The following is a 25511-nucleotide window of genomic DNA, read 5'->3' on the forward strand; positions in this document are numbered from 1 at the left end:
ACCTTATCAAAGGCTTTACTGAAGTCCATGAATACCACATCAACTGTCCTACCCTCATCTACATGCTTGGTCACCTTCTCAAAAAACTCAATGAGGTTTGTGAGACACGACCTGCCCTTGACGAAACCATGTTGACTATCTGAAATCAAATTGTTGCTTGCTAGATGATTATAAATCTTATATCTCATAATCCTTTCCAAAACCTTTCCTACAACAGAAGTGAGGTTCATTGGTCTATAATTACCTGGGTCATCTCTGCTGCCCTTCTTGAACAAGGGCACAACATTTGCAATCCTCCAGTCCTCAGGTACTAAACCTGTAGACAATGATGACTCAAATATCAAAACCAAAGGTTCTGTTATCTCCTCCCTAGCTTCCCAGAGAATCCTGAGATTTTTGTACCTAGGTACCTTGGAACCTAAGATGGTGCCGTGTACTTTTCACTGTACTCTTGTACTTGAGTAAACGTGAGTGAAATAACTGCACAGAGGCTAGTGTCCCATCACTAAGTCAACCCTTTATTTTACTAGTGCACAGGGAGCTAGCTGTAGTGAGCCAGCTCAGAGTCAGCGTTCAGTCTTCAGCTGGGGAGGTTCTAATCTCCTAGTAATATCAGTCACACAAAGGCTTTCCTCATTTGTCCAGATTAACAACCTCAAACAAGAACTTCATAATTAATCAGGCCAAAAAGGTCCCAATCACTACAGTGACAAAAAAAATCGACATCTAAGTTCTCATCATGCCGTGCCTGTAATGTGCCTTGACAATGTGATCAGTCCCTTTGGTACATAATTGGATGACTTTTCACACAATCAAAATATATCCCTCACAGTCCAATTACATGGCCTTCGAAAATGACCAAACTAAGATTGCTCAAAATAAAGAGGGAAATGAAAACGAGTTGTTTTAGTGTCTTGCATCCTGGCGGATTTTGTTTGCTTTTGCCAGGTTACTTGAGGAAGTGTCCTGAGTTAATCTTTAATTCCTGGATAATTCTTCAGCATTGACAACCTCCAGTAGCCCGTGAGCCGATGAAAACAGGAGTGGGAGAACGCAAAAAAAAAGTGTAGGAAAATTAGAGGGCTAAAAATATATGCAGTGACAGTTGTTTCTTGCTTTCTGCTGCAGATCACTGAAACATCGTTGGGGCTGAAGATGTAACTATAATTGAGCTTTCAGCTCAACTCAGGCACAGACGTGAACTGGTAATGACTGCCTTCATTGTATCCAAATATAGCAGCACATGACTCAACCATGATGTAAAAGCAATGCTGTTAAGTAAAACTACTTACCATAAAATATATCCAGTCGAAAAGATGCTAACTGCAGCCTGGCCTGACTTCCTGTTGGGATAATGATAATGTGTTGTCCTCATTTCAATTAGAATGAAGGGGAGGACTGTAGTGTGCTAGAGAGAGGGGGAAAAAAGACAAAAATGAGAAAGAAAGCGTGCTGTGTACAAAAACAAAAAAAGATACATGTATTAATTAGCAATTCAGGTCAACCATCCTAAAAATTGGAGAAAATACTTGTAAATGAGATGATTCTGATCAAATATTTGACAGTCCCTCCACAGCATACAACATAGACGGTGGTAATGTCACTTAGCGACCACAGAAACTCAGGCTAATGCTCTAGGGATGTGGGTTCAAATCCTACCACGGCACTTAAATTGAATTGATAAGTCCGGCCGAAAAAGTTGGTGTCAGTAATGGTGATTGTAAAAACTGTCATCAAATGGTGTGAACTCATCTGATTCATCATCGCAATGAAGGAACATTGACTCCCTGGTCTTGTGTACATGTGACTCCAGATACACAGCAACATGTTGACTCTTAATGGCTCCAGCAAGTCACTCAGTCATATCAGACTGTGGTTGTTTGAGAAAATGGCTCAGTCCCACCTTCTCACTAGGGATTGGCAGCTAATTCTGACTTTGTCAACAGATCCTACATCCGATGAAGATGGGAAAGCACTAATTCAATACAATACCTCATATCTGCCTCCCCTCTTCCCGAACTCTGGATGCTGGGGACAATTTGGGTAATCTAGCTTGGATTCTGATACAAATTTATATAATTGCATACTTTTTTTAAAAAAAATCCAACTTCAAATTTAGCCAGTTAGTGCAGGAAGGCAGCTTTAACAGGTGTGAAAGCAAACAAGCCAAAAAAATGAAGGTCAAATCTCTGAGCATTGTCAAAATGAACAAGAAAGTTTATTGTTGTTTACTGGCATGCCAAACTATTTTTGACAGGCAGTAATTACACTCCAGGCACAACTCACGTAGCACTTCCCATTAACCGCCCACCACACAATAACAGGCAATAAAACCACCTTGAGGATGTACAGTGAACTCAAAAGTAGAAACTACAACAGTTAGTAACTTGAAGTAAAAACAGAAAATGTTGAAAAATGCACAGCAGGCATTTTGAAGAGAGTAAGTTGAAAAATTAATTGGGAGATGCGGGCATTGTCTGTTAAGAAGGTGAGGGAGATCTACCTTCTTAAACCACTGTAGTCCACCCATAGTGCTGCGGGGAGGGAGCCAGGATTTTCAGCCAGCAACAATGATATATTTCCAAGTCAGGGTGGTGCATGGCTTGGAAGGGAGTTTGCAGGCTGTTCCCATGTATCTGCTGCCCTTGACTTTTCCCTAGAATGGGGGATTTCAAGACAAAGGGGCACATTTTTAAGATGAGAGAAGAGAGATTTAAAAATACACAGGGGAGCAAACCTTTTACACAGAGGGTTGTTCATGTGTGGAATGAACTTCCTGAGGAAGTGGTGGGTGTATTTGGATAAGTACATGAATAGGAAAAGGTTTGGAGGGATATGGGCCAGGAGCAGGCAGGTGGGACTAGTTTAGTTTGGGATTGTGTTTGACGTGGACTAGTTGGACTAAGGGTATGTTTCCACGCTGTCTGACTCTGTGGGGGTGGAAGGTACTGTCCAAGATTTTTAAAAACATCCCCAGAATTAAGATTAAGCTGAGTGGTTTGTAATTGCTGGATTAGTCTCTCATTGTACACCAGTAATTCTCTGGTTCTCCGGCACTATCTCTGAACCCTTAGAGCGTGCTTTAAACCAGCGGCAATGAAATGAAGATAAGTTTGTTCAGCTTTTCAGTGGGTGCTGAATGAAGTCAGGGTGATCAGCGGGAAATGGGAGGATGGGGGAGTTAGTGTGGGAAAAAGTTCTCCTGATTAGAAACCCTTAATATCGCAGAAGATCCAGAACACCTGGGGAATAAAATACATCCTCATAACCCTTCCACTGCCTTTATAATGGATAATTCGAGATTCATTGCAGAATTTCACCCATGATAATTTAGTTGCCATTGACAAACTAACTTGTCGATAATAATTGTCACTCTCAAGATGTTTCCACTCCAGTCATTTTCTAAGCTTGCCTTTCATGGGTCAAAACAAGCTGAATTCCTTTTCAGAAATTACACACCAAAAACACATGAAGTCATTGCTGGTGTGTATTAGGTTACTGTGTATATTAACAAAACTCATGGGATTCATTAACGTCAAAACATTACCAGGTGGCTCTGGCACGCCAGTACGCTATTAGAATAGAAGTACGAGGGAATAGGGTTCTGAAGTTGTGCTTCCCCCAGTGGCTGAATTTCTCTCCTCATCCAGCGTTGAACAAGGGAGGCATTGAGTGACATTCAGGATAATGCATCCACTGGGGAACTAAGGGAAGATCAGAAAACAACGCAGTTCTCTACCTCCATCAAAGACCTTCTCACCAAAGAGAATGGACACACTGGTAAATGTTCAATCCCTGAGCTCACCCACTAAAACCCTTTTCTGATTTAAACATATTTCTTTGTAAATTTCACTCCTTTGGAGGGATATAAGTACTCAATGCAACAGAAAGGATGCCTCAACATTAGGCCGTTCAGCCCGGATGGTCCATGCTGGTGATTGATCTCTACTGGTCTTGTATCCTTCACCATCTCATGCCCTCTGTGTACCTTTCTGCCTTCATCTGCTTATGCAGATTTTCCATAAATGCATCCACTTTCGTAATGTCAAGCACAGCTGGGGTGGGGTGGGGGGAGGTGGTTGCGGTGTGTGTGTGGTGGGGGTAGTATCTCGTTCCAAATTCACATCATTATCCAGATAAAGGTGTTTCACTTTGAGTCACAGAGTCATAGAGATGTACAGCATGGAAACAGACCCTTCAGTCCAACCCGTCCATGCCGACCAGATATCCCAACCCAATCTAGTCCCACCTGCCAGCACCCGGCCCATATCCCTCCAAACCCTTCCTATTCATATACCCATCCAAATGCCTCTTAAATGTTGCAATTGTACCAGCCTCCACCACTTCCTCTGGCAACTCATTCCATACGCGTACCACTTTCTGTGTGAAAAAATTGCCCCTTAGGTGTCTTTTATATCTTTCCCCTCTCACCCTAAACCTCTAGTTTTGGACTCCCCAACCCCAGGGAAAAGACTTTGACTATTTACCGTATCCATGCCCCTCATAATTTTGTAAACCTCTATAAGGTCACCCCTCAGCCTCCGACGCTCCAGGGAAAACAGCCCCAGCCTGTTCAGCCTCTCCCTATAGCACAGATCCTCCAACCCTGGTAACATCCTTGTAAATCTTTTCTGAGCCCTTTCAAGTTTCACAACATCTTTGCGATGGGAAGGAGACCAGAATTGCATGCAATATTCCAACAGTGGCCTCACCAATGTCTTGTACAGCCGCAACATGACCTCCCAATTGAATTTCTCTGTGGATTTATTAGTGAGAATCCCATGTTGGTTTTTGTGCACGTTGGGAAGATGTCAAGGAAAGAAGCAAGAAGGCAAGAAGCAGAGCTGACAAAGAAACCAGAAAACCATCCTGCAAGGGAGACTTGCAGAGAATGCATCTGAGAGGATATGGAGCAATCACCCCCAAAGGCTTGCAGATTCTGTTTCTGAATTCACACAACTCACAGAGTACACATCTGTTTTCTTCACGCAGTACAAAAGTGCTGCAGAATTTCCTGATGTCTTCAGACGACCACAGAGTCTGATTGCTATCTGCGATCATTATCTCCTGAGCTGGGGCAATCGCTCAAAAGAAAATTGCACCCTTGAGTGTCGAATTGGTGTGTTACTCTTGCACGGAACCCCTTGTGGTTTCCTCAGATCAAGTGTACTGTTAACCATCCTGGGAGGAACACACCCAAACATAGACAAGGATAAACACATTCTAAATGTAAGCGCACTCATTTTCTTCACGGCTGCTCAGTTTACTAGCTGGTATAAAAAGACCACCTTCGACATTGCAATAAAATCTCCTTGGCTTTATAAACAAGGTGTGTCACAATCACATTAATGCCAGAAAATACGCAGCAACCTTGCCATGATTTCACTGACGGCTCAGGTCCACTTTGGTAAGAACCATGAACTTGGAACTTGCTAAGTGGCCCGAGCACATGGAAATATATTTTTCAGTTCCTTTGGCGTTGTTCAGTCAAATTCCCAGATCTCGCTCCCTAACAGAAATGTGGATGTATCTACACCTCAATGGACAGCAGCTGTTTCAAGGAAGTGCTCATCATCACTTTCTCCAGGGCTAATTAGGATGGACAAGACCTGTTGGCCCAGCCGGGGCACCCACAAAATCACTTATATAAAAATCACTGAGAAAGTCATCAGCTCCCAATTTCAAACTAAGCCTCCTGAAGGTGAGTAATGGTGAGTCTGTTTGCCCTGGCCAGATAGAACAGAAGAACATAAGAACTAAGAGCAGGAGTAGGCCATCTGAACTGTTGAGCCCGCTCCGCCATTCAATATGGTCGTGGATGATCTTACTGTGGACTCACCTCCACTTACTCATCTGCTCACCAACCCTTAATTCCTTTACTGTTCAAAAATCTATCTATCTTTGTCTTGAATACATTCAATGAGGTAGGCTCAACTGGGCAGGGAATTCCACAGATTCACAACCCTTTGGGTGAAGAAGTTCCTCCTCAACTCAGTCCTAGGTCCTGAATGAAGCATTTCTGATGAAGGACTTATGCCCAAAAGGTCCTCGGATGCTGCCTGATCTGCTGGGCTTTGCCAGCGCCACACGTTTGGACTCTGATCTCCAGCATCTGCAGTCCTCACTTCCTCTCAGTCTTGAATCTGCTCCCCCTTGTTTCGAGGCTATGCCCCTTTGTTCTAGTTTCACCCACCAGTGGAAACAACCTCCCTGCTTTGATCTTATCTATTCCTTTCATAATTTTATCTGTTTCTATAAGATCCCCACTCATTCTTCTCAATTCCAATGAATATAGTTCTAGTCTACTCAATCTCTCCTTATAAACCAACCCTCTCAACTCTGGAATCAACCTAGTGAATCTCCTCTGCACTCCCGCCAGTGCCAGGACATCCTTTCTCAAGTAAGGAGACCAAAACTGTGCACAGTACTCCAGGTGTGGCCTCACCAGTACCTTGTATATCTGCAACATAACCTCCCTGCTTTTAAACACCATCCCTCTAGCAATGAAGGCCAATATTCCATTTGCCTTCTTTATTACCTGCTGCACCCGCAAACCAACATTTTGTGTTTCACGCACAGGACGCCAAGGTCCCTCTGCACAGCAGCATGCTGCAATAACTTCTGAATAAGGACCATTTAGGATTTAGATGGCCAGAAATTTCTTCAATGTAGACAAACAGGAGGCTGGGAGAACACAGCAAGCCAGGCATCATCAGGAGGTGGAGAAGTCAATGTTTCGGGTGTAACCCTTCTTCAGGACTGGGAGTGGGTGTAGGGGGGAGCTGCAGATAAAGGGGATGGTGGAGGCAGATGAAGTGGGGATAGATGAAGACAGGTAGAGGGTATGGTCTGGTTGGTCGATGGGAAGAATGAATCTGGTTGATGGCTGGGAGCAGTCGAAGAAAGGGAGCCAGGGGATGGGAAGGGAGGTTATTTGAAATTGGAGAACTCAACATTGAGTCCTTCAGTCTGCAGTCTGCTCAGGTGGAAAATGAGGTGTTCCTCCTCCAATTTTGGCAATGGAGGAAGCTGAGGATAGTCATGTTAGAAAAGGAGTGGGAAGGGGAATTAAAATCAACGGTGACTGGGAGGTCCGGTCGGCCCCTGGGGGCCTGACTGAGATGCTCGGTGAACTGTTGTCTCAATTGACATTTATTCTCCCTGATATAGAGAAGACCATATCAGAAGCACCTGATGAAGTGAACTAGGTTGGAAGAGAGGCAGGTGAGAGCTCTTCTCACCTGGGAGGGCTGTTTGGGACTCTGGATGGAGGTGAGGGGAGTGGTGTGCTGGCAGGTTTTGCTACTTTTCGGGTTGCAGGGGAAGGTACCTGGGGGTTCAGGGGGAAGAGTGGCACAAACCAAGGACTGTCAAAGGGAACGGTCCTTGTGGAAGGCAGAGACGGGTGGAGAGGGGAAGGTGTTCTTGGTGGTGGGGTCTAGTTGGAATTGGCAAAAGTTTTTTAAGGATGATGCATCAGATGTGGAGACTGGTGGGTTAGTTGGTGATGTCAAGGGATCCTCTGTCTTTATTGCATTTAGACGGGGGTTTTGAGCAATGGAACAGGGAATGGAGGTGCCGAGGTGGAAGGCTGACTGGATGACAGAGTGGGGAAAAGTGTGTTGTTCGAAATAGGTGGACATCTGGGATGCTTGGGAGTGGAATGTCTCCTCGTCCAAGCAGATGTGGCAGAAGTGGAGGAATTGGAAGAACAGGATGTAGTGCTTACAGGATATTGGGTGGGATGAGGTATAGTCCAGGTAGTTATGGGAGTCTGTGGGTTTATAGTAAACATACGTCTGGAGACTGTCACTGGAGATGGAAATGGAGGGGTCAAGAAAGGGGAGGGAGGCGCCCAAGATGGGCCAAGTAAATTTGAGGGGGGGGGTGGAAGTTGTGGGCGAAGTCGATGAACTGCTCCAGTTCAGCCTGGGTGCAGCACGCTGCGCTGATGCAGTCATCGATGTAATGGCGGAAGATTTGGGGAAGAGTACCTGTGCTTCAATGTCAAATATGCGAATCTTTGAAATTCTTTGTCCTAGAGAGGTGCCAGATGCTGCTTATCCTCCTTCTTCAAACAGGATTTGTTGAAGCTTTGGATACGAAGAAAATTAGGGGCTATTGGGAGAGGACGAGGATGTGCAATTGAAGAGAGATGATCAGCCACAATTGCTTTGAACAGTGGGCCAGTCTACTCCTGTTTCTATTTCCTTGTTCTTATCACCTGTCCCGTTCCCAGATGGTGAAATCTGGGTAAAACAATGGAGGTCTCCAGCAAACCTGGTTCAAAAACTTATGGCTGTCTGGAATGGAGCTGCTGGTGATATTATGGGGTCATCTTGGAGGCCGAACAGCCTGACAAAGAATAAAGATCAACACAGCACATGAACAGGCCCTTCAGCCCACCAAAACTGCACCAACATATGACACCTTGCTAAAATAAAAAGCCTTTTGCCTCCATATGGTCCATATCCGTGTCTATTCAAGTATCTGTCAAGATGTTTCTTAAACATTGCTATTGTATCTGTTTCCACCACCACCTCCGCACATTTAGCCCCCACTGTATAAAAAAACTGGCTCTCATGTCTCTTTTAAACTTTCCCCTCCTTTACCTTAAACTTTAAACTCAAGTAATTGACATTTATACCCTGGGTAAAAGACTCTAGCTACCCATTCTATCCATGCCTCCCATAATTTTGTGAACTTCTTTCGGGCCGACCTCCTCAGCTTTCGATGTTCAAGTGAAAACAAACCACATTTGTCCAATCTCACCTCAAAGTGAATGTCCACCAAACCAGGCAACATCCTGGGAAACCTATTCTGTACCCTTTCCAAAGCCTCCACATCATTCTGATAGTGTGGTAAACAGAACTGTACACAGTATTCCACATGTGGGCCTAACTGAAGTTCGATATAGCTGAGCGACAAGTGGAACGCTGTAATTAGATTACTTACAGTGTGGAAACAGGCCCTTCGGCCTAATAAGCTCACACCCTCCAAAGAGGAACCCACCCAGACCCATTCCCCTACATTTACCCCTTCACCTAACACTACGAGCAATTTAGCATAACCAATTCACCTAACTTGCACATCTTTGGACTGTGGGAGGAAACCGGAGCACTCAGAGGAAACCCACACAGACATGGGGAGAATGTGCAAACTCCACACAGACAGTTGCCTGAGGCGGGATTTGAACCTGGGTCTCTGGCGGTGTGAGGCAGCAGTGCTAACCACTGAGCCACCGTGCCGTCCCTCTATTTCCTGCTGATGAAGATAGAATCCCTATAGAATCCCATTCAGCCCAACACACCCACACCAACCTTCCGAAGAGTATCAAACCCAGACCCATTCCCCTACCCTATCATGCCACATTTACCCCTGACTAGCCTACGTGACCCTGAACACTATGGACAATTTAGTATGGCCAGTTCACCTCATCCGCATATCTTTGGATTGTGGGAGAAAACCGGAGCACCCAGAGGAAACCCAAGCAGACACAGGGTGAATGCGCTCTCTCCACACAGAGAGTCGCCCAGGCTGGAATTGAACCCGGGTCCCTGGCACTGTGAGACAGCATTGCTAATCACAGACCCAATGTGCCATCCTAGAACAGTATCAATTCACTGTCATAATTTTCTGCCCTGTACTCATGGCTAGCCAGGGATCTTTCAAGTGCAGCAGGCAGTGAAGAAGGCAAGTGGCATGTTAGCCTCCACAGCGAGAGATTTTGGGAACAGGACCTTGCTGCAATTGTATAGGGCCTTAGTGAAGCCATACCTAGAGTACTGTGTGCAGTCCTGGTCTCCTATTCCTGTTCTGGCGATGGAAATAGTGCAACAAATGTTCACCGAACTGATTCCTGGGATGTATGATAAGATATACTGACATATGAAAAGAGATTGAATTGCTTAGGATTATATTCACTGGAGTTTCAAAGGATGAGTTGGGCGGTATTCCATGGAAACCTACAAAATTCTAACAGGATTCAACAGGGTACATGTAGGAAGAATGTTCTCAATGACCAGGGGAGTCCAGTACCATAAGGATAGCTTAGGACTGAGATGAAGAGAAATTTCTTCAGCCTGTGTCACAGAAAGTGGTTGAGGCAAAAACATTAAATGCTTTTAAGGAGTTTAATACATATAGTTCTTAGGGCTAAAGGATCAAAGAGTATGGAAAGAAAGTAGGAACAGGGAACTGAGTTGGATGGGCAGCTGTGATCAGATTGAACAACAGAGCATGCTCGAAGGGCCGAATGGTCAAATCCTGCTCCTATTTTCGATGTGGAGAAAGTGAGGACTGCAGATGCTGGAGATCAGAGCTGAAAAATGTGTTGCTGGAAAAGCGCAGCAGGTCAGACAGCATCCAAGGAACAGGCGAATCGACGTTTCGAGCATAAGCCCTGAAGAAGGGCTTATGCGAAAGTGAGGACTGCAGATGCTGGAGATCAGAGCTGAAAAATGTGTTGCTGGAAAAGCGCAGCATCCAAGGAACAGGCGAATCGACGTTTCCAGCATAAGCCCTGAAGAAGAGCTTATGCCCAAAACGTCGATTCTCCTGCTCCTTGGATGCTGCCTGACCTGCTGCGCTTTTCCAGCAACACATTTTTAACCTATTTTCGATGTGTCTATGTAAGGAGTTCCCAAGATTATGGGAGGCATGGATAGAATGGATAGCTGGAGTTTTTTTTTCCCCAGGGTAGAAATGTCAATTACTGAAGTTAAAGGTCTGTGTTATGGCTTATTATCAAGATAGACCACGAAAGTGGCACACAGCCATTTTCTTGTGAATGACAATATTAAGGAGGATTTATATACTTTTCAGAACTTCCTGCACTCTATCTCACACTTTCCACAAGTTATGGTGAAGCAAAGGAGGTTACGGTGAAAGTGAATGGAGAGAGTCAACACTATGAAGGGTTTTGATAGGATTTAAGGAAAACTTATTTCCACTTGTGGGAGGGCTGATAGCCAAAGACTGGAGATGGTTAGCAAACCAAAAGCTGGGGTGAGGGAGGTGCAGAGAGCTGAGGAGAATTGTTTAATGTATTGCCTGGAAAGACCGTGATGGCAGAGATTTAGTAACTTCAAGAGGGAATTAGGTAAACACTCAAAATAAAAGATTGTGGAGCCATTAAAGGCATGAAACTGATTGGAGAGGTCTTTAAAAGAGCTCGCACAGGGTGGATAGGCAGAATGAGCTCTCCCAGTGCTGTTTGATTCTGCAGTCTTTATTTTGAGACAGATGTCCACATGAATACAAAACGATGAGGATTCTGTAGACCTCTGGTAAGATGGTGGTGAAGTCGGACATTCCAGGCGGAGTTCCTCTGCTCTGCCCATTCTTGTTCTTTATTCTCCTTCCTCTTTCCTCCCTTCTCTCCATCCTCTCGGCCTTGGACAGCCAGACCCAGTCTCCGAAGGGGGGTTAGCGGAGACACCAGTGGCTGGAGCAGGGACGCCAGTGATCAGTGGCCCAGTGCGGAGCATGGTAGCAGCCAGCGGTCAGACCACATTGAGGCCCCCTGCGCTGGTCTGCTGCAGAGAACCTTTGGAGAGAGACTGCGATGTTTGTCTTTTTAAATTTGCTTCTTATTTCTCTGACCTATGGTTATACTGTGTACAGTGTGTGGTACTGGAAAAGCACAGTAGGTGAGGCAGCTTCCGAGGAGCAGGAGAATCGACATTTCGAGCAAGGAAATCCTGATGAAGGCCTTATGCCCGAAACATCGATTCTCCTGCTCCTCGGATGCTGCCTGACCTGCTGTGCTTTTCCAGCATCACACTCTCAACTCTGATCTCCAGCGATCCTCACTTTCTCTTTATACTGTGTACAGTCGGTTCTGATATAACTCATGTTTCTTCATCACAAATTGGATTAAACGCGATTGAAGAATGTAGACCGTTATTTATAAAATGTGAACTTTCTTTACCTGTATTGGCTATAACGCGATTCCGACCCCATTGGTTTAAATGGGGCAGCTATTGCACAGTTTTTTCAATTAGATTAGATTACATTACAGTGTGGAAACAGGCCCTTCGGCCCAACAAGTCCACACCGACCCGCCGAAGCGAAACCTACCCATACCCCTACATTTACCCTTTACCTAACACTATGGGCAATTTAGTATGGCCAATTCACCTGGCCCTGCACATCTTTTGGACTATGGGAGAAAACCGGAGCACCCGGAGGAAACCCACGCAGACACGGAGAGAACGTGCAAACTCCACACAGTCAGTCGCCTGAGGCGGGATTTGAACCCGGGTCTCTGGCGCTGTGAGGCAGCAGTGCTAACCACTGTGCCACCGTGCCGCCCACATTACGTGAGAACAGAATTATTGCATTGTATCAGAGCTGACTCTGTAGCTGTAATGTAACCTCTTTTCGCCATTTCTCTATTCTGTGACTGAGGATTGTAACCTTGGTATTCTGTACCTAAGACAGCTCTGTGGATGACAACTTCTACACATTTCACTGTTCTCATCGAGGTACGTGTGACAATAAAGCTAATTCAATTCAGTTCAGAAGGGGAAGCCTTCTGGCAGAACAATCCATCTCCTTTCTCTCTATCAACTGCTTTGACAGTTCATGAGAAGTGGATGCAGGAAGGAGGAAAGCAAAGGGTAAAATCTTGTACTTCCTCTAGCTTGCTGTACTGAGTGGCCTCAGTATGTTTTATCAACACTTCGGGTCCCCTGAGCCTGTTCTGTTTGGAAATTCCTAGGAATGTTTGGCAAAAGACGCACTGCGCAAAGTTGACTTTGGGAAGCCTCAGGATGAGCCAGGCTGAACAGAGCAGAGGCTTCCAGCAGTCAGTGCGCATTCTCAAGTCAGGACTTGGCACTGAGGAACATTCTTGTGCAAAACACACAACTTGGAGTTGAAACTCATCACATTGAAAACGAATCTTAAGCAGACAGATCAGAAATCGCCCCAGCACTCTGTGTCCTGAAGTTAATTGCTACTTGCCAGAAGATAACAAAGAACATTGATGACAACAAGAAGATGACAGTCTGTAAAAAGACTGTAAAAACGTATTGTGTCCACTTCTGGGTGCCCTGTTATAGGAAGGATATTATCAAGCTGGAGAGGATTCAGAAAAGATTTACCGGGATGTTGCTGGGTCTGGAGGGTTTGTGATGAGGAGAGGCTGGACAGGCTGGGACTTTTTTCACTTGAGCATAGGTAGTTGAGGGGTGACCTTGTAGAGGTTTGTAAAATCATGAGGGATATAGATAAGGTGAAAGGCAGGTGGCAGATTTCCAGACGAGGGGGCATATTTTAAGGTGAGAGGAGAAAGATTAAAAAAAAAGACATTAGAGACATTTTTTTACACAGAGAGTGGGTCATCTCTGGAATCAACTTCCAGAGGAAGTGGTGGATGCTGGTACAATTACAACATTTAAAAGACATTTGGATAGGTACATGGAAAGGAAAGGTTTGGAGGGATATAGACAAAGCACAGGTGGATGGGGCTAGTTCAGTTTGGGATTATGGTCGGCATTGACTGGTTGGACCGAAGGGTCTGTTTCCGTGCTCTATGGCTCAATGACTCATTTTGCCATGAAAAGAGGGAAAATCTCTGAAAGGTCCTGCTGTATTAGAACGTGTGATAAACAATACTTTCTTCATTCATAAAATACATTAAGCATAGAATCCCTACAGTGTGGAAGCAGGCCATTTGGCCCATCAAGTCCATACCGAACTTTTGAAGAGATCCCACCCAGACCCACGTATCCCAAGGCCAATCCACCTAACCTGCACATCTTTGAACCAGAGCTCCTGGAGGAAACCCATGCAGACACAGGGAGAATGTGCAAATTCCTGTGATCTTCACCTTGAACTGTCAAAAAGGATTCAAAAACCTGAAGGATGAAACATTTTCAGCTCAGTGGGGAAAGAGTCAGGCAATGGAACTAATTTTGTTGATATTTCGAAGAGCCAGTCTAGGCAGGATGGGCCAGATGGTTATCTGCTGAACTGCATCATTTGCAAAGAGGTGGATTATAACGAGGAGCCTTAAAGTAGGAGCATGGGGTTTAAGGAGGTAGCTGGGAGTCTAGGCAAATGGAGTTATGGTCACCAGTAATGCTGCAGGAGGTGGGCAATGTGCGGGGAAGAGGGTAATCACCCAGTCTAGCCTCGGGTATAAGTCATTTGTGCAATATGGGGGTGCATGGGTGATACGGCCCTCCACCATGCAAGGATCTGGGAAACTATGGTCACAGAAAGTGGGAGAACCCAAGGCTCCCCTCATGGCCAATATGCGGAATGGGCAGCACGGTGGTTCAGTGGTTAACACTGCTGCCTCATAGCGCCAGGGACCTTGGTTAACACTGCTGCCTCATAGCGCCAGGGACCTGAGTTCGATTCCAGCCTCGGGTGACAGTCTGTGTGGAGTTTACACATTCTCCCCGTGTCTGTGTGGGTTTCTTCCCTGTGCTCCAGTTTCCTCCCACAATCCAAAGATGTGCAGGTCAGGTGAATTGGCCATGCTAAATTGCCCCATAGTGTTCAGGGATATGTAGGCGAGATGTAGTCAGGTGTAAACGTAGAGCAATAGGTTCAGGGAATGGGTCTGGGTGGATTACTCTTTGGTGAGTCAGTGTGGACTCATTGGGCTGAATGGCCTGTTTCTGCACTGTAGGGATTCTATGGACTCTATGGGTAACTACTGACAAAGTTACTTGCTGTTCTGCCATCACAGAAGCAGTGCAGAAATTAACAAACAGGTGCTGTTTCAAGAACAGGATGTGAGCCAACTCGACGACTGACGGTATGCTGACCTCACACCCCCACAGCCTGCCTAACAGTTTTCACCAATGTAAGTGTTTATGCTGAGCGGTAAACCTCCAGGCTAGTGCATCCAGCTGGGAGATGGGAATAACAACGTGGGAAGTGTGAGGTAATGCTCTTTGGTAGGAAGAAGACAGGCATGAGCTATTTTCTAAATAGGGGAAGGCTTCAGAAAATTGAGGCACAAAGGGGCTTGGCAGCACAGGTTGAGAATTCTCTTCAGGTTAACAGGCAGGTTCAGTCAGCAGTTAGGAAAGCAACTGCAATGTTAGCATTTATTTAATTCAATTCAAGAGCAGAAATGTACTGCTGAGGCTGTACAAAGCTCTGGTCAGACTGCAGTTGATATATTGTGAGCAGTTTTTGGGTCCCACATCTATTGATGTACTGGCATTGGAGAGAATCCAGAGGAAGTTTCCAAGAATGATCCCAGGGATGAAGGGCTTGTCATATGAAGAGTGGTTGAGGACCCAATGAAGTTTAGTCGGATGAAGAGGGAGATCATTGAAGCTTACAGAATATTGAGAGGCCTGGATAGAGTAGACATGGAGAAGATGTTTCCATTAATAGGAGAGACTCGGAATCAAAGGCATAACCCTAGAGTGAAGGGACATCCCTTTAGAACTGAGATGAGGAGGAATTTCTTTAGCCAGAAGATGGTGAATCTGTGGAACCCATTGCTGCAGAAGGCTGTGGATGCTAAGACTCTGAATATATTTAAGACAGATAGATAGGTTCTTGAGTGGTAAGGGGATCAAAGGTTACGGGCAGAAGGCAGGGAAATGAGGTTAAGAAACTATCAGCCATGAGCCATGGTGAAGCAGACATGATGGGCTGAATGGCCTAAATCTGCTCTTATATCTTATGGTCTTATGGAAACACACGGTCAGGCAACATTCCTTTGTGCATGGGAAATCATGTCTCGTGAACTTTTAGATTAGGTTCCCTACAGTATTGAAACAGGCCCTTCGACCCAACAAGTCCACACCGACCCTCTGAAGAGTAACCCACCCAGACCCATTCCCCTATATTTACCCCTGACTAATACACCTACCACAATGGGTAAATTAGCGTGGCCAATTCACCTAACCTGCATATCTTTGGATTGTGGGAGCAAACTGGAGCACCCGGAGGAAACCCACGCAGACACGGGGAGATGTGCAAACTCCACACAAACAGTCACCCGGGGCAGGAATCGAACCTGGGTCCCTACTGCTGTGAGGCAGCAGTGCTAACCACTGAAGAAGTGACAAAGAAGACTAGTGAAGGCAGAGCGGTGGACATTAACTACATGGACTTCAGCAAGGGGATTGACAAGATTCCTCATGGTAGACTGATTAGCAATGTTAGATCACATGGAGAGCTAGCCACTTGAATACAAAATTGGCTTGAAGGTAGAAGATAGAGGGTGGTGATGGAGGGTTGCTTTTCAGTCTGGAGGCCTGTGACCAGCAGTGTGCCACAAGGATTGGTGCAGGGTCCATTGCTTTTTGTCATTTATATAAATGATTTGTATGTGAACATAGGGGATATAGCTAGTAAGTTTGCAGATGACACCAAAATTGAAGATGTAGTGGACAGTAAAGAAGGTTACCTCAGAGTGCAATGGGATCTTGATCAGATAGGCTAATGGGCTGAGGAGTGGCAGGTGTAGTTTAATTTAGATAAATGTGAGTTGCTGCATTTTGGAAAGGCAAATCAGGGTAGGACTTGCATACTTAATAGTAAGTTCCTGAGGAATGCTGTCGAATAAAGAGACCTTGGAGTGCAGGTTCATAGTTCCTTGAAAGTGGAGTCACAGGTAGTCACAGGGCAGTGAAGAAGGCATTTGGTACACTTGCCTTTGTTGGTCAGGGCATTGATTATAAGAGTTGGAAGGTCATACTGTGCCCCTGCTGGACATTGGTTTGGAGAAAGTGAGGATTGCAGATGCTGGAGAGTCAGAGGCGAAAAGTGTGGCATGGGAAAAGCACAGCGGGTCAGGCAGCATCCGAGGAGCAGGAAAGTTGATATTGGTTAGGAATTGGTTAGTATTTAATTTTGGAATACTGCATTCAGTTCTGGTCTCCTTGCTACAGGAAAGATGTTGTTAAACCTGAAAGTGTTTACAAGAATGTTGCCAGGGTTGGAAAGTTGGAGCTATTGGGAGAGACTGATTGGCTGGGGCTTTTCTCCCTGGAGTGTAGGAGGCTATGGGCTGATCTTATAGAGGTTTATAAAATCATGAGTGGCATGGATAGGGTGAATAGTCAAGGTCTGGGGTACAGGGTAACGATTTAAAAGGGACTGAAGAGGCAACTTTTTCCTGCAGAGGATGGTGTGTGTATGGAATGAGCTGCCAGAGGAAATGGTGCAGGCTGGTACAATTACAACATTTAAAATGCATCTGGATGGGTATATGAATTGATAGGGTTTAGAAGGATATGGGCCAAGTGCTGGCAAATGGGACTAGATTAATTTCAGCTATCTGGTCGGCCTGAACGAGTTGGACTGAAGGGTCTGTTTCTGTGCTGTTCACCTCTCTGACTGTCTGAGTCTATACTCCTTTTTATTCAATACTGTCTGAAACCGTGTCAATCTCAGTGTGGGCTCAGAGCAAACACTGAAAGACCAGAGCGCACGACAGAACAAGTAACAGCCTTTCACAATGAGGATAAATTTGTCTTTGACATTCGGCACAGCATAATCGGAACATATTTATGCGACAGGAACTGGAATGAATTCCCCCGAGTTCAGCGTTTCAGGGCTGACAGATCAGCAAAAGTGATGGGACAATTGTCAGCTTGTCACGTCTGTTCTGTGTAATGTGCACTTCCTGTGAAACTGGGTCAAACAGCAGCTGGGTGGGAGACTATCACTGCAAACTGGCTTAGCCACGCTGCACTGTAAGAATTCCCAGAAAAAGAACAGAAGCAGAATTGTGTCCACAGCACGGCTGACCTGAAGCAGCACTCTTTGAGGGATGTAAGCATTGACAGACATTACAACTGTAAAGGGCTTCAGCAATCAGCAATGACAATTCGGTCGATAGAACAATAGATGCTGGAAAGTTGAAACAGAAATTGATGGAGAAACTCAGCAGGTCAGGCAGCAACTGTGGCGAGAGAAACAGAGTTATGACTTGGAGATGCCGGTGTTGGACTGGGGTGTAAAAAGTTAAAAATCACACAACACCAGGTTATACTCAACTAGGCAAACGTGAGGACTGCAGATGCTGGAGGTTAGAGTCTAGATTAGAGTGGTGCTGGAAAAGCACAGCAGGTCAGGCAGCATCCGAGGAGCAGGAAAATCGACATTTCAGGCAGGAGCCCTTCATCAGGAATCATTCGTGATGAAGGGCTCCTGCCCGAAACATCAGTTTTCCTGCTCCTCGGATGCTGCCTGACCCGCTGTGCCTTTCCAGCACCACTCTAATCTTAACACCAGGTATAGTCCAACAGATTTATTTGGAAGCACTAGCTTTCAGAACGCTGCTCCTTGTTGTGTGATTTTTAACCTTGAAACAGAGTTAATGTTCCAAGTCCAGTGACCCTTCATCAGAGCTGGTGTGATGAGGGCTTAGGGGTTAAGGCAATAGACTGGCAATTGGTTATGGTCTGTACATCTGGGTTTGAATGCCATTCTCATTACTTTCCCAATGACTTTGCCCACAATTAAGGATAGTTTTGTCCCTTTAGCGCAGCAGAAATGGACAGATATTTGCAAGCACTTTCTGTTTATTCATTTCCAAAATGTGGGCATCACTGACTGGCCAGCATTTATTGCCTGTCTCTAGTTACCCCGGAGCAGGTAGTGGTGAGTTGCCTTCTTGAACCGTTGCAGTCCATGTGCTGTAGGGAGGGAGTTCCAGGATTTTGACCCAGCGACACTGAAGGAACAGTGAACGGTGATAGAATTTCCAGGGAGAGTGGCTGGAAGGGGAAATTGCAAGTGGTGGTATTCCCGTGTATCTGCGGTCCTTGCACTGAGTGGTTAGGATCTGAAATGAACTGCCTGAAAGCTTGAGATTTCAAATAAACGTGTTGGGCTATGACCTGGTGTTGCGTGACTTCTGTCCAACTGAGATATTCGAGTGGGTATTAGATGAATGGATATAAACAGTATGCAGGGAGATGTGGAGAGGGAAGAAACTGGCATGAAGTAATGATGCTCGTGTGAAGGGTTAATGCAGACATGATGGGCTGAATGGTCTCGTGCTGTGCCCTATCAGTCCTGTAATTCTGTGAACTTTCTTTCAACCTCTACATAACCGTCCAGCTCACTCCTCAGAACCCTTTTACCTCATCTCCCTCATTGTTGTCAATTGTCAGAAATCTATCAATCTCAGATTTAAATTTAGCAATCGATCCTGTGTCAGTTGCTGTTTGTGGAAGAGAGTTCCAAAATCATTTGCGCATCAAAGAGTTTCCTAATTTCACTCTTGAAAGGCCTGACTCTAAATCCGAGGCTCGGCCACTCATACCAAAGTCAAACAGTTGAGCAAGCTTCTCAAAACCATTTGTGCCATTTATTTGGCTGATCTGTAACTTAACTTCAGTTATCCGTCTTTGATCTGTTATTAGATTAGATTACTTACAGTGTGGAAACAGGCCCTTGGGCCCAACAAGTCCACATCGCCCCGCCGAAGCGCAACCCACCCATACCCCTACCTTTACCCCTTACCTAACACTAGGGGCAATTTAGCATGGCCAATTCACCTAACCTGCACATCTTTGGACTGTGGGAGGAAACCGGAGCACCCGGAGGAAACCCACGCAGACACGGGGAGAATGTGCAAACTCCACACAGTCAGTCGCCTGAGGTGGGAAATGAACCCGGGTCTCTGGCGCTGTGAGGCAGCAGTGCTAACCACTGTGCCACCGTGCCGCCCACTACATCTGTATCCCTTTACATCCTTACTTCTTTAAGAGCTTCTAATCTGTCAGTCCTGAAAGATTTGATTGTTCCTTCGTTACAGGTTTTTTGGACAGAGGCAGTTTCTGTTTTCTGCCACCCCTTGTGTGAAAAATTCTTCTTGGTCTCACTCTCAATGGGGTTTTGCTAATTTTAAGATGACACACCAGTATCCTTGATCTTGCATTTTCAGTGATGAATGTACATTGGAGATGCTGCAGCTCATCTCCTTTGTAGTAAGGGTAAAGTTACCATTGTCTTAGCAGAGCGTAGCGCTGCTCTCTCATTAGAGAGAGATGACCAGTGGTAGTTTAACCAAGGGGTCACCACAGCTCAAGCGAGGGGAGAGATTGAGAAGTAGAGTCCTTCATTGTAACCTCAGCCAGTGCATGAATTGAACCGCTGCTGTTAGCATCATGCTGCATCACGCTGCATCACAAACCAGCCAACTGATCCCTATCTCCTTACAGAGGGAATTTTGAGGTGATCACAATCAGAAGGGCTTAGGGCTAAATGGATGGGTACAGGATATTCCCATTGACAGAACGATTCAGAAAAAGGTGCAACCAATTGATCATCAAAAAAACATGAAAGATGCCCCAAAGAAAGTCTTTTTGAACAGTTTGTGGCATGCTCTATCCTTCCATTCTGCCAGCAATTTCCCAACCACTGACTGACCCATGACACAGAGTAAGCTCTGTAAACAGCCACAGTCAGAGGAGTGAAAATAACACCATGCTCCGGGTTACGTGTGCTGAAGCTCTGCTTTCACAATCCAGTTCCCATGCTGACTGGAAGTACAGTGGAACCTCCAATATCTGGAATTCAATTATCCAAATTTTGGAATATCCAGCAAGATCTCAAGGTCCTGATGCTTGCCTCAACGGAGTTATCCAGCATTCGATTATCTAAACATAATAGTCCCTTCCCGTGTCGTTCGGATAATCAAAGTTCCTCTGTACTTCTAACAACAAAGGATTTGGATATTTTTGACTTGGTTTGACTTATTGTCATGTGCATTTTACAGTGCAAAATGCAAGAAAATATAATGAAAAGCTTCCTTTCATCACCATGATAGGGTATGGTGTTGATAGTTGGAGAGAAAAACATGAAAAGATATAGCTCAAAGAGAGGTCTCTCTATGTTTAAATTCTGTGTCAGTTCAGAACCACCACCATTTCGCCATTGTCTACCACTGGACCCCACTAACGTTGAAGTCTCTGATCCTCAGGCGCCATCTTTCACTGTTGGGCTGATTCTCCTCCCGCCACTGTCTCACTGCTGTCCACTGCTGGGCTCACCCAATGTCAGAGTCACATCTCTCACTGCTGGGCCTGCCTCACTCTGTCACCATGAATATCCTCCACTACCACCAACGTCTGACCCAACCAAAGATGAAGTCGCCAATGCTCAGGTGCCATCTTTCACTGCTGGGCCTACCCTGCGACGCCACCTCAGCCGATGTAGGACCTGCTGATTCCAGGCTCCCAGGCTCAACCCGGAAAAATAAGAAAGGGCTCGCTCTCCCCAGTACTGGATAGAACATCCAAATATTGTCGACATTTTCTCATCACCCTGCTCAGGGATCTTCTTGCACAGCTCTGAAGTGAGTGGGCCTTGAACCCAGGCCTGCCAGCTGGATTCTGTAAGCTTAATTGTAAAAACTATCCTGACCATACGCAGAAACTCTGTAAAAAAAAAACACACCGATTGGACTGTAAATCAGAAACAAAAGCAGGCGCTGCTGGAAAAGCTCAGCAGGTCTGGCAGCATCTGTGAAGAGAAGTCAGAGTTAACGTCTTGGGTCTGGTTCTGAGGAAGGGTCACCGAAACGTTAACTCTGATTTCTCTTCACAGATGCTGCCAGACCTGCTGAACTTTCCCAGCAACTTCTGTTTTTGTAGTTGCTGCAGAGAATCTGTGTTGGATTGTAATTTCCCTGAGCGAAATGGGTGTGAACGTGGTTGCTATGGTTGCAACCACAAACAAACACATGAAGTGTAAGGAAGATTGTGCAAAGTATGAGCATAGAGCTGACAATAGCATTCAACAAAACATTTCTCCTTCCCTTTATGAGCAAAACACTTTGGGTAGGAACAGCATCAAAACAAAGAGGCAGAGGCAAATTGCATACACCCCTTGAACCTGGTCTGGTATTTATTAAAATCAAGGTTAATCTAGTTAATCTGGTTCTGGCCTTAACTTCACTTCTCTGCCTGCCCCCTTTCATAATCTGCCTGCCTTGTGGATTGTGCTTCTTTTATGTGCAGGAAACCTTAATAATAGCCTGCCTCACCTAGCCTGCAACAAGGTGTGGAGGTGCTGGTGTGGGACTGGGGTGGACAAGGTCAGAAGTCACATGACACCAGGTTATAGGCCACCAGGTTTATTTGAAATCACAAGCTTTCGAAGCGCTGCTCTTTTGCTAGGTCACCTGATTTCTATGAGTTTAACTTGAGACATGTTGTGCTTACGAATCCTTCACTTTAATGATACAAAATATTCTCTGCAAGTCAGATTTGGGCAGTGTGCAATTTGTTTCACAGTTTACAAAACTTTCCCATGGTCTCATTGTCAGTATTGAAGACTTGGTGGTGAGGTTCCTTATTCTAGAAACAATTATTACAGAGCCAGTGGGTAAGACTTGGATACCATAGGTCAGAGTGGAGAGTGTGGTGCTGGAAAAGCACAGTACGTCAGGCAGCATCCGAGGGGCAGGAAAATCAACATTTCTGGCATAAGCCCTTCATCAGGAAATTGTCTGAAACGTCAATTCTCCTGCTACCCGGATGCTGCCTCACCTGCTGTGCTTTTCCAGCACCACACTCTCGACTCTGATCTGCAGCGCTCACTTTCCTCTACCATACATCAGAGCCATAATAGATGTAGGGTCACTGGACCTGGAATAATAATTCTGCTTTCTCTCTCTACAGATGCAGTCAGACCTGCTGAATTTCTCCCAACAATTTCTGTTTTTGTTTCAGATTTCCAGCATCAGTAGATCTTTGTTTGAAATTGTTACACATCTTTCAGTCCCATTGTACCTCTGTTTCTCTTACCCTGATTTATCTAGCTTAGTGTTTCATTGAAAGACATGCAAATCGAATACAATGATACACAGAACAAACTTCGGCTAGATTATATTAATACCTGACATTAAGTACAGCTGAGTGAAATGGGCAGGAAGGTTAGCGTAGAAGTTTTGTTGAGGGAGGGAATTTCCCTTTCCTCATCACTATCCCAACAAATTTTATAAATCCACAATCAAGGCAGCTTTGTCCAATTGCAGCAACACTCAGACAATCTGCCAGTGTTGTACTTACCATTCCATGGTTAATCCACGGTGGTATAAAACTGTCCAGGATTTTTGGATAAACCAGCTCTCGATCATATAGGTACAATGCCCAGAACATTGCCACCACCATCTGCAAGGGAACCAGGAGTCAGATGTTATTCCTGCCTATGCTAGACACTGAATTCATTCCCAGTTGTTATTTAATGTGATTTCTACCTTCTGCAGTCAAATAAGATGAAATATTAACATTCTGGGGATCACTAATGATCAGAAAATGAACTGGACTCACCATAGAAACATCATCGCTACAAGAGCAGGTAGAGGCTTGGAATCCTGCAGCGAGTAACTCACCTCCTGACTCCTCAAAGCCTGTCCACCATCTACAAGGCACAAGCCAGGCATGTGATGGAATATTCCCTACTTGCCTGGATGAGGGCAGCTCCAACAACACTCAGTCCAGGACAAAGTGGTTCACTTGATTGACATACCTTACACTAGCACAAAAACTCAGCCTCACCGCCTTTGACACACAGCGGTGTGTATCATCCAAAAGATGCAGAACTCACCCTGAGGTTACTTAGAGAGGACCTTTAAAATCTGTGACATCTACCATTTAGAAGGGAAAATACATGGGAACACCTGCAAATCTGTTCCCACTTCCTTCACACAATAAGTCACTCACGTGATGAGTTCCCCCACCCCCTCACCATCCATCAAGTCACTCGTTACTATGAGTTGGAACTATATCACTGCCCCATCAGTGTTACTAGGTCAAATCCTGGAAGGTCTTCCATTACAGCAGAGTGGTTTACCTACACCATCTCAACCAACACATGAAGGAAGGAAGGAGCTCAGTACCATCTTCTACAGGACAACTAGGAAAAGGCCAATAAATGCTGGCTGAGCCAGCGACAACTTTTCCCCTTGAAGAACAAAGTTTTAAACTTGCCACGGTATCACAAAATGCCTTCAGTGGGAAAGAACATTATAGAATCTGTCAAAAAGGAACAGAGGAGACTACGAGGGTGACCTAATTAACACAGAAGAATTGATGTAGGTAATTAGCAAAGTTGTTCTGTGCAAATTTTTCCTCTGCCAGGGAATTGAAAGGGAACAACGTATGAGTGAAAGGAAGAGGATTAGTTTCACTCAACAGCGTTGTGGACTGAGGGGCATTTTCAATTCTGCAGATGTTGGAAGATTTGGTGGCATATGTTGTGCTCATGTCCACTGCAACAAACTGAGATGTATTCAGTAGACTCACTGTTACCAATCCTTCTTATTCATATTATTTCAATCATTTGGGGAAGGAAGCTCAAACACAATCTTCAACAGAAGAATGACATAGTCTCGATAATGAGGGTAGGTTTATTATTTGATGTTTGATAACCAGTTATTTAATAACCATGATAATCCTCATGTTAGACAAAAGAGAAAGAACACATTACAATTCAATTACACACATTATCACGAAAGTTGCACCTGAGAAATCCTCCAGGAGCTCTCAAACCCATGGTTTAGCTCCAGCCAGTAACAGTCTATATCCTGAGGGTGAAGCTTATTACACAGTGAGTCAACCCTTTCAGATACAAAATACCTGACCAGTTAAAATCATCCCGAAACTGTTGTTCATTAGTCTCAGTGCCTGCTCAACCAAACCCGTTAAGTTTTTGCTTTGGATATCAGAATGTGGAGGTGTCTCTGAGCTCCAAAAATAATTCCAACTGCAGTTTGAGCAAGGAAGGAAGCTGCTGTGACCTACAATAATACCATAAGATACAGAAACAGGAAGTGAAAGGCTAGTCAGTCAGATTTCAGTAATTGGGAAACACAGAAAGCATTCCTAAGGTACAGTATTAATCTGCACTTGAACAGGCTGAGATTAATCAAGAACAGTCAGCCTGGTTTTGTTCAGGAGAGGTCATGCCTGACCATTTTGGTTGAATCTTTCAAGGACATGACCTGGTGTGTGGATGAGGGCAATGTTTGTGATGTAGTCTACTTGGACTTCAGCAACGGTTTTGTTATGGTCCTGAATGGGAGACTGGTAGCGAAGAAAAGACCATATGGGATCCAAGAAGATTTGGCAATTTGATCCAGAATTGGCTGAGGAACAACAAGCAGAGGGTGATGGTCAAGGAGAGTTTTTGTTACAGGAATCATAAGTCCAGTCGGGTTCTGCAGGGATCAGGGGTCCTTCTGTTTGTGGGATATATAAATGGCTTAGGCTCAAATGTAGGATGGTTGATTAGTCAGTTCATGGATGATTCGAAACTTGGTGGTAAATAGTGAGAGGGATAGAACATAGAACATAGAACAATACAGCGCAGAACAGGCCCTTCGGCCCTCGATGTTGTGCCAACCTGTGAACTATTCTCAGCTCGTCCCCCAACACTATCCCATCATCATCCATGTGCTTATCTAAGGATTGTTTAAATCTCCCTAATGTGGCTGAGTTGACTACATTAGCAGGTAGTGCATTCCACGCCCTTACCGCTCTCTGCGTAAAGAACTTGCCTCTGACATC

General features: G+C 45.1%; 1 protein-coding gene across 4 annotated transcripts in view; it reads right to left on the minus strand.

Annotated features, from left to right (window-relative positions):
- aig1 (androgen-induced 1 (H. sapiens)) overlaps positions 1 to 25511 on the minus strand; it is a 172248-nt gene that overhangs the window by 53096 nt on the left and 93641 nt on the right. For all 4 annotated transcript variants that reach the window (XM_043695322.1, XM_043695320.1, XM_043695321.1 and 1 more), the window contains 2 exons: positions 23013 to 23114; positions 1293 to 1408 (listed from right to left, as the gene is read on the minus strand). In XM_043695322.1, coding sequence (XP_043551257.1) covers positions 1293 to 1408; positions 23013 to 23114 — 218 coding nt within the window. The remainder of the gene's footprint in view (positions 1 to 1292; positions 1409 to 23012; positions 23115 to 25511) is intronic.

Source organism: Chiloscyllium plagiosum, chromosome 9, assembly GCF_004010195.1.
Source record: "Chiloscyllium plagiosum isolate BGI_BamShark_2017 chromosome 9, ASM401019v2, whole genome shotgun sequence".
Lineage (NCBI taxonomy): Eukaryota > Metazoa > Chordata > Chondrichthyes > Orectolobiformes > Hemiscylliidae > Chiloscyllium > Chiloscyllium plagiosum.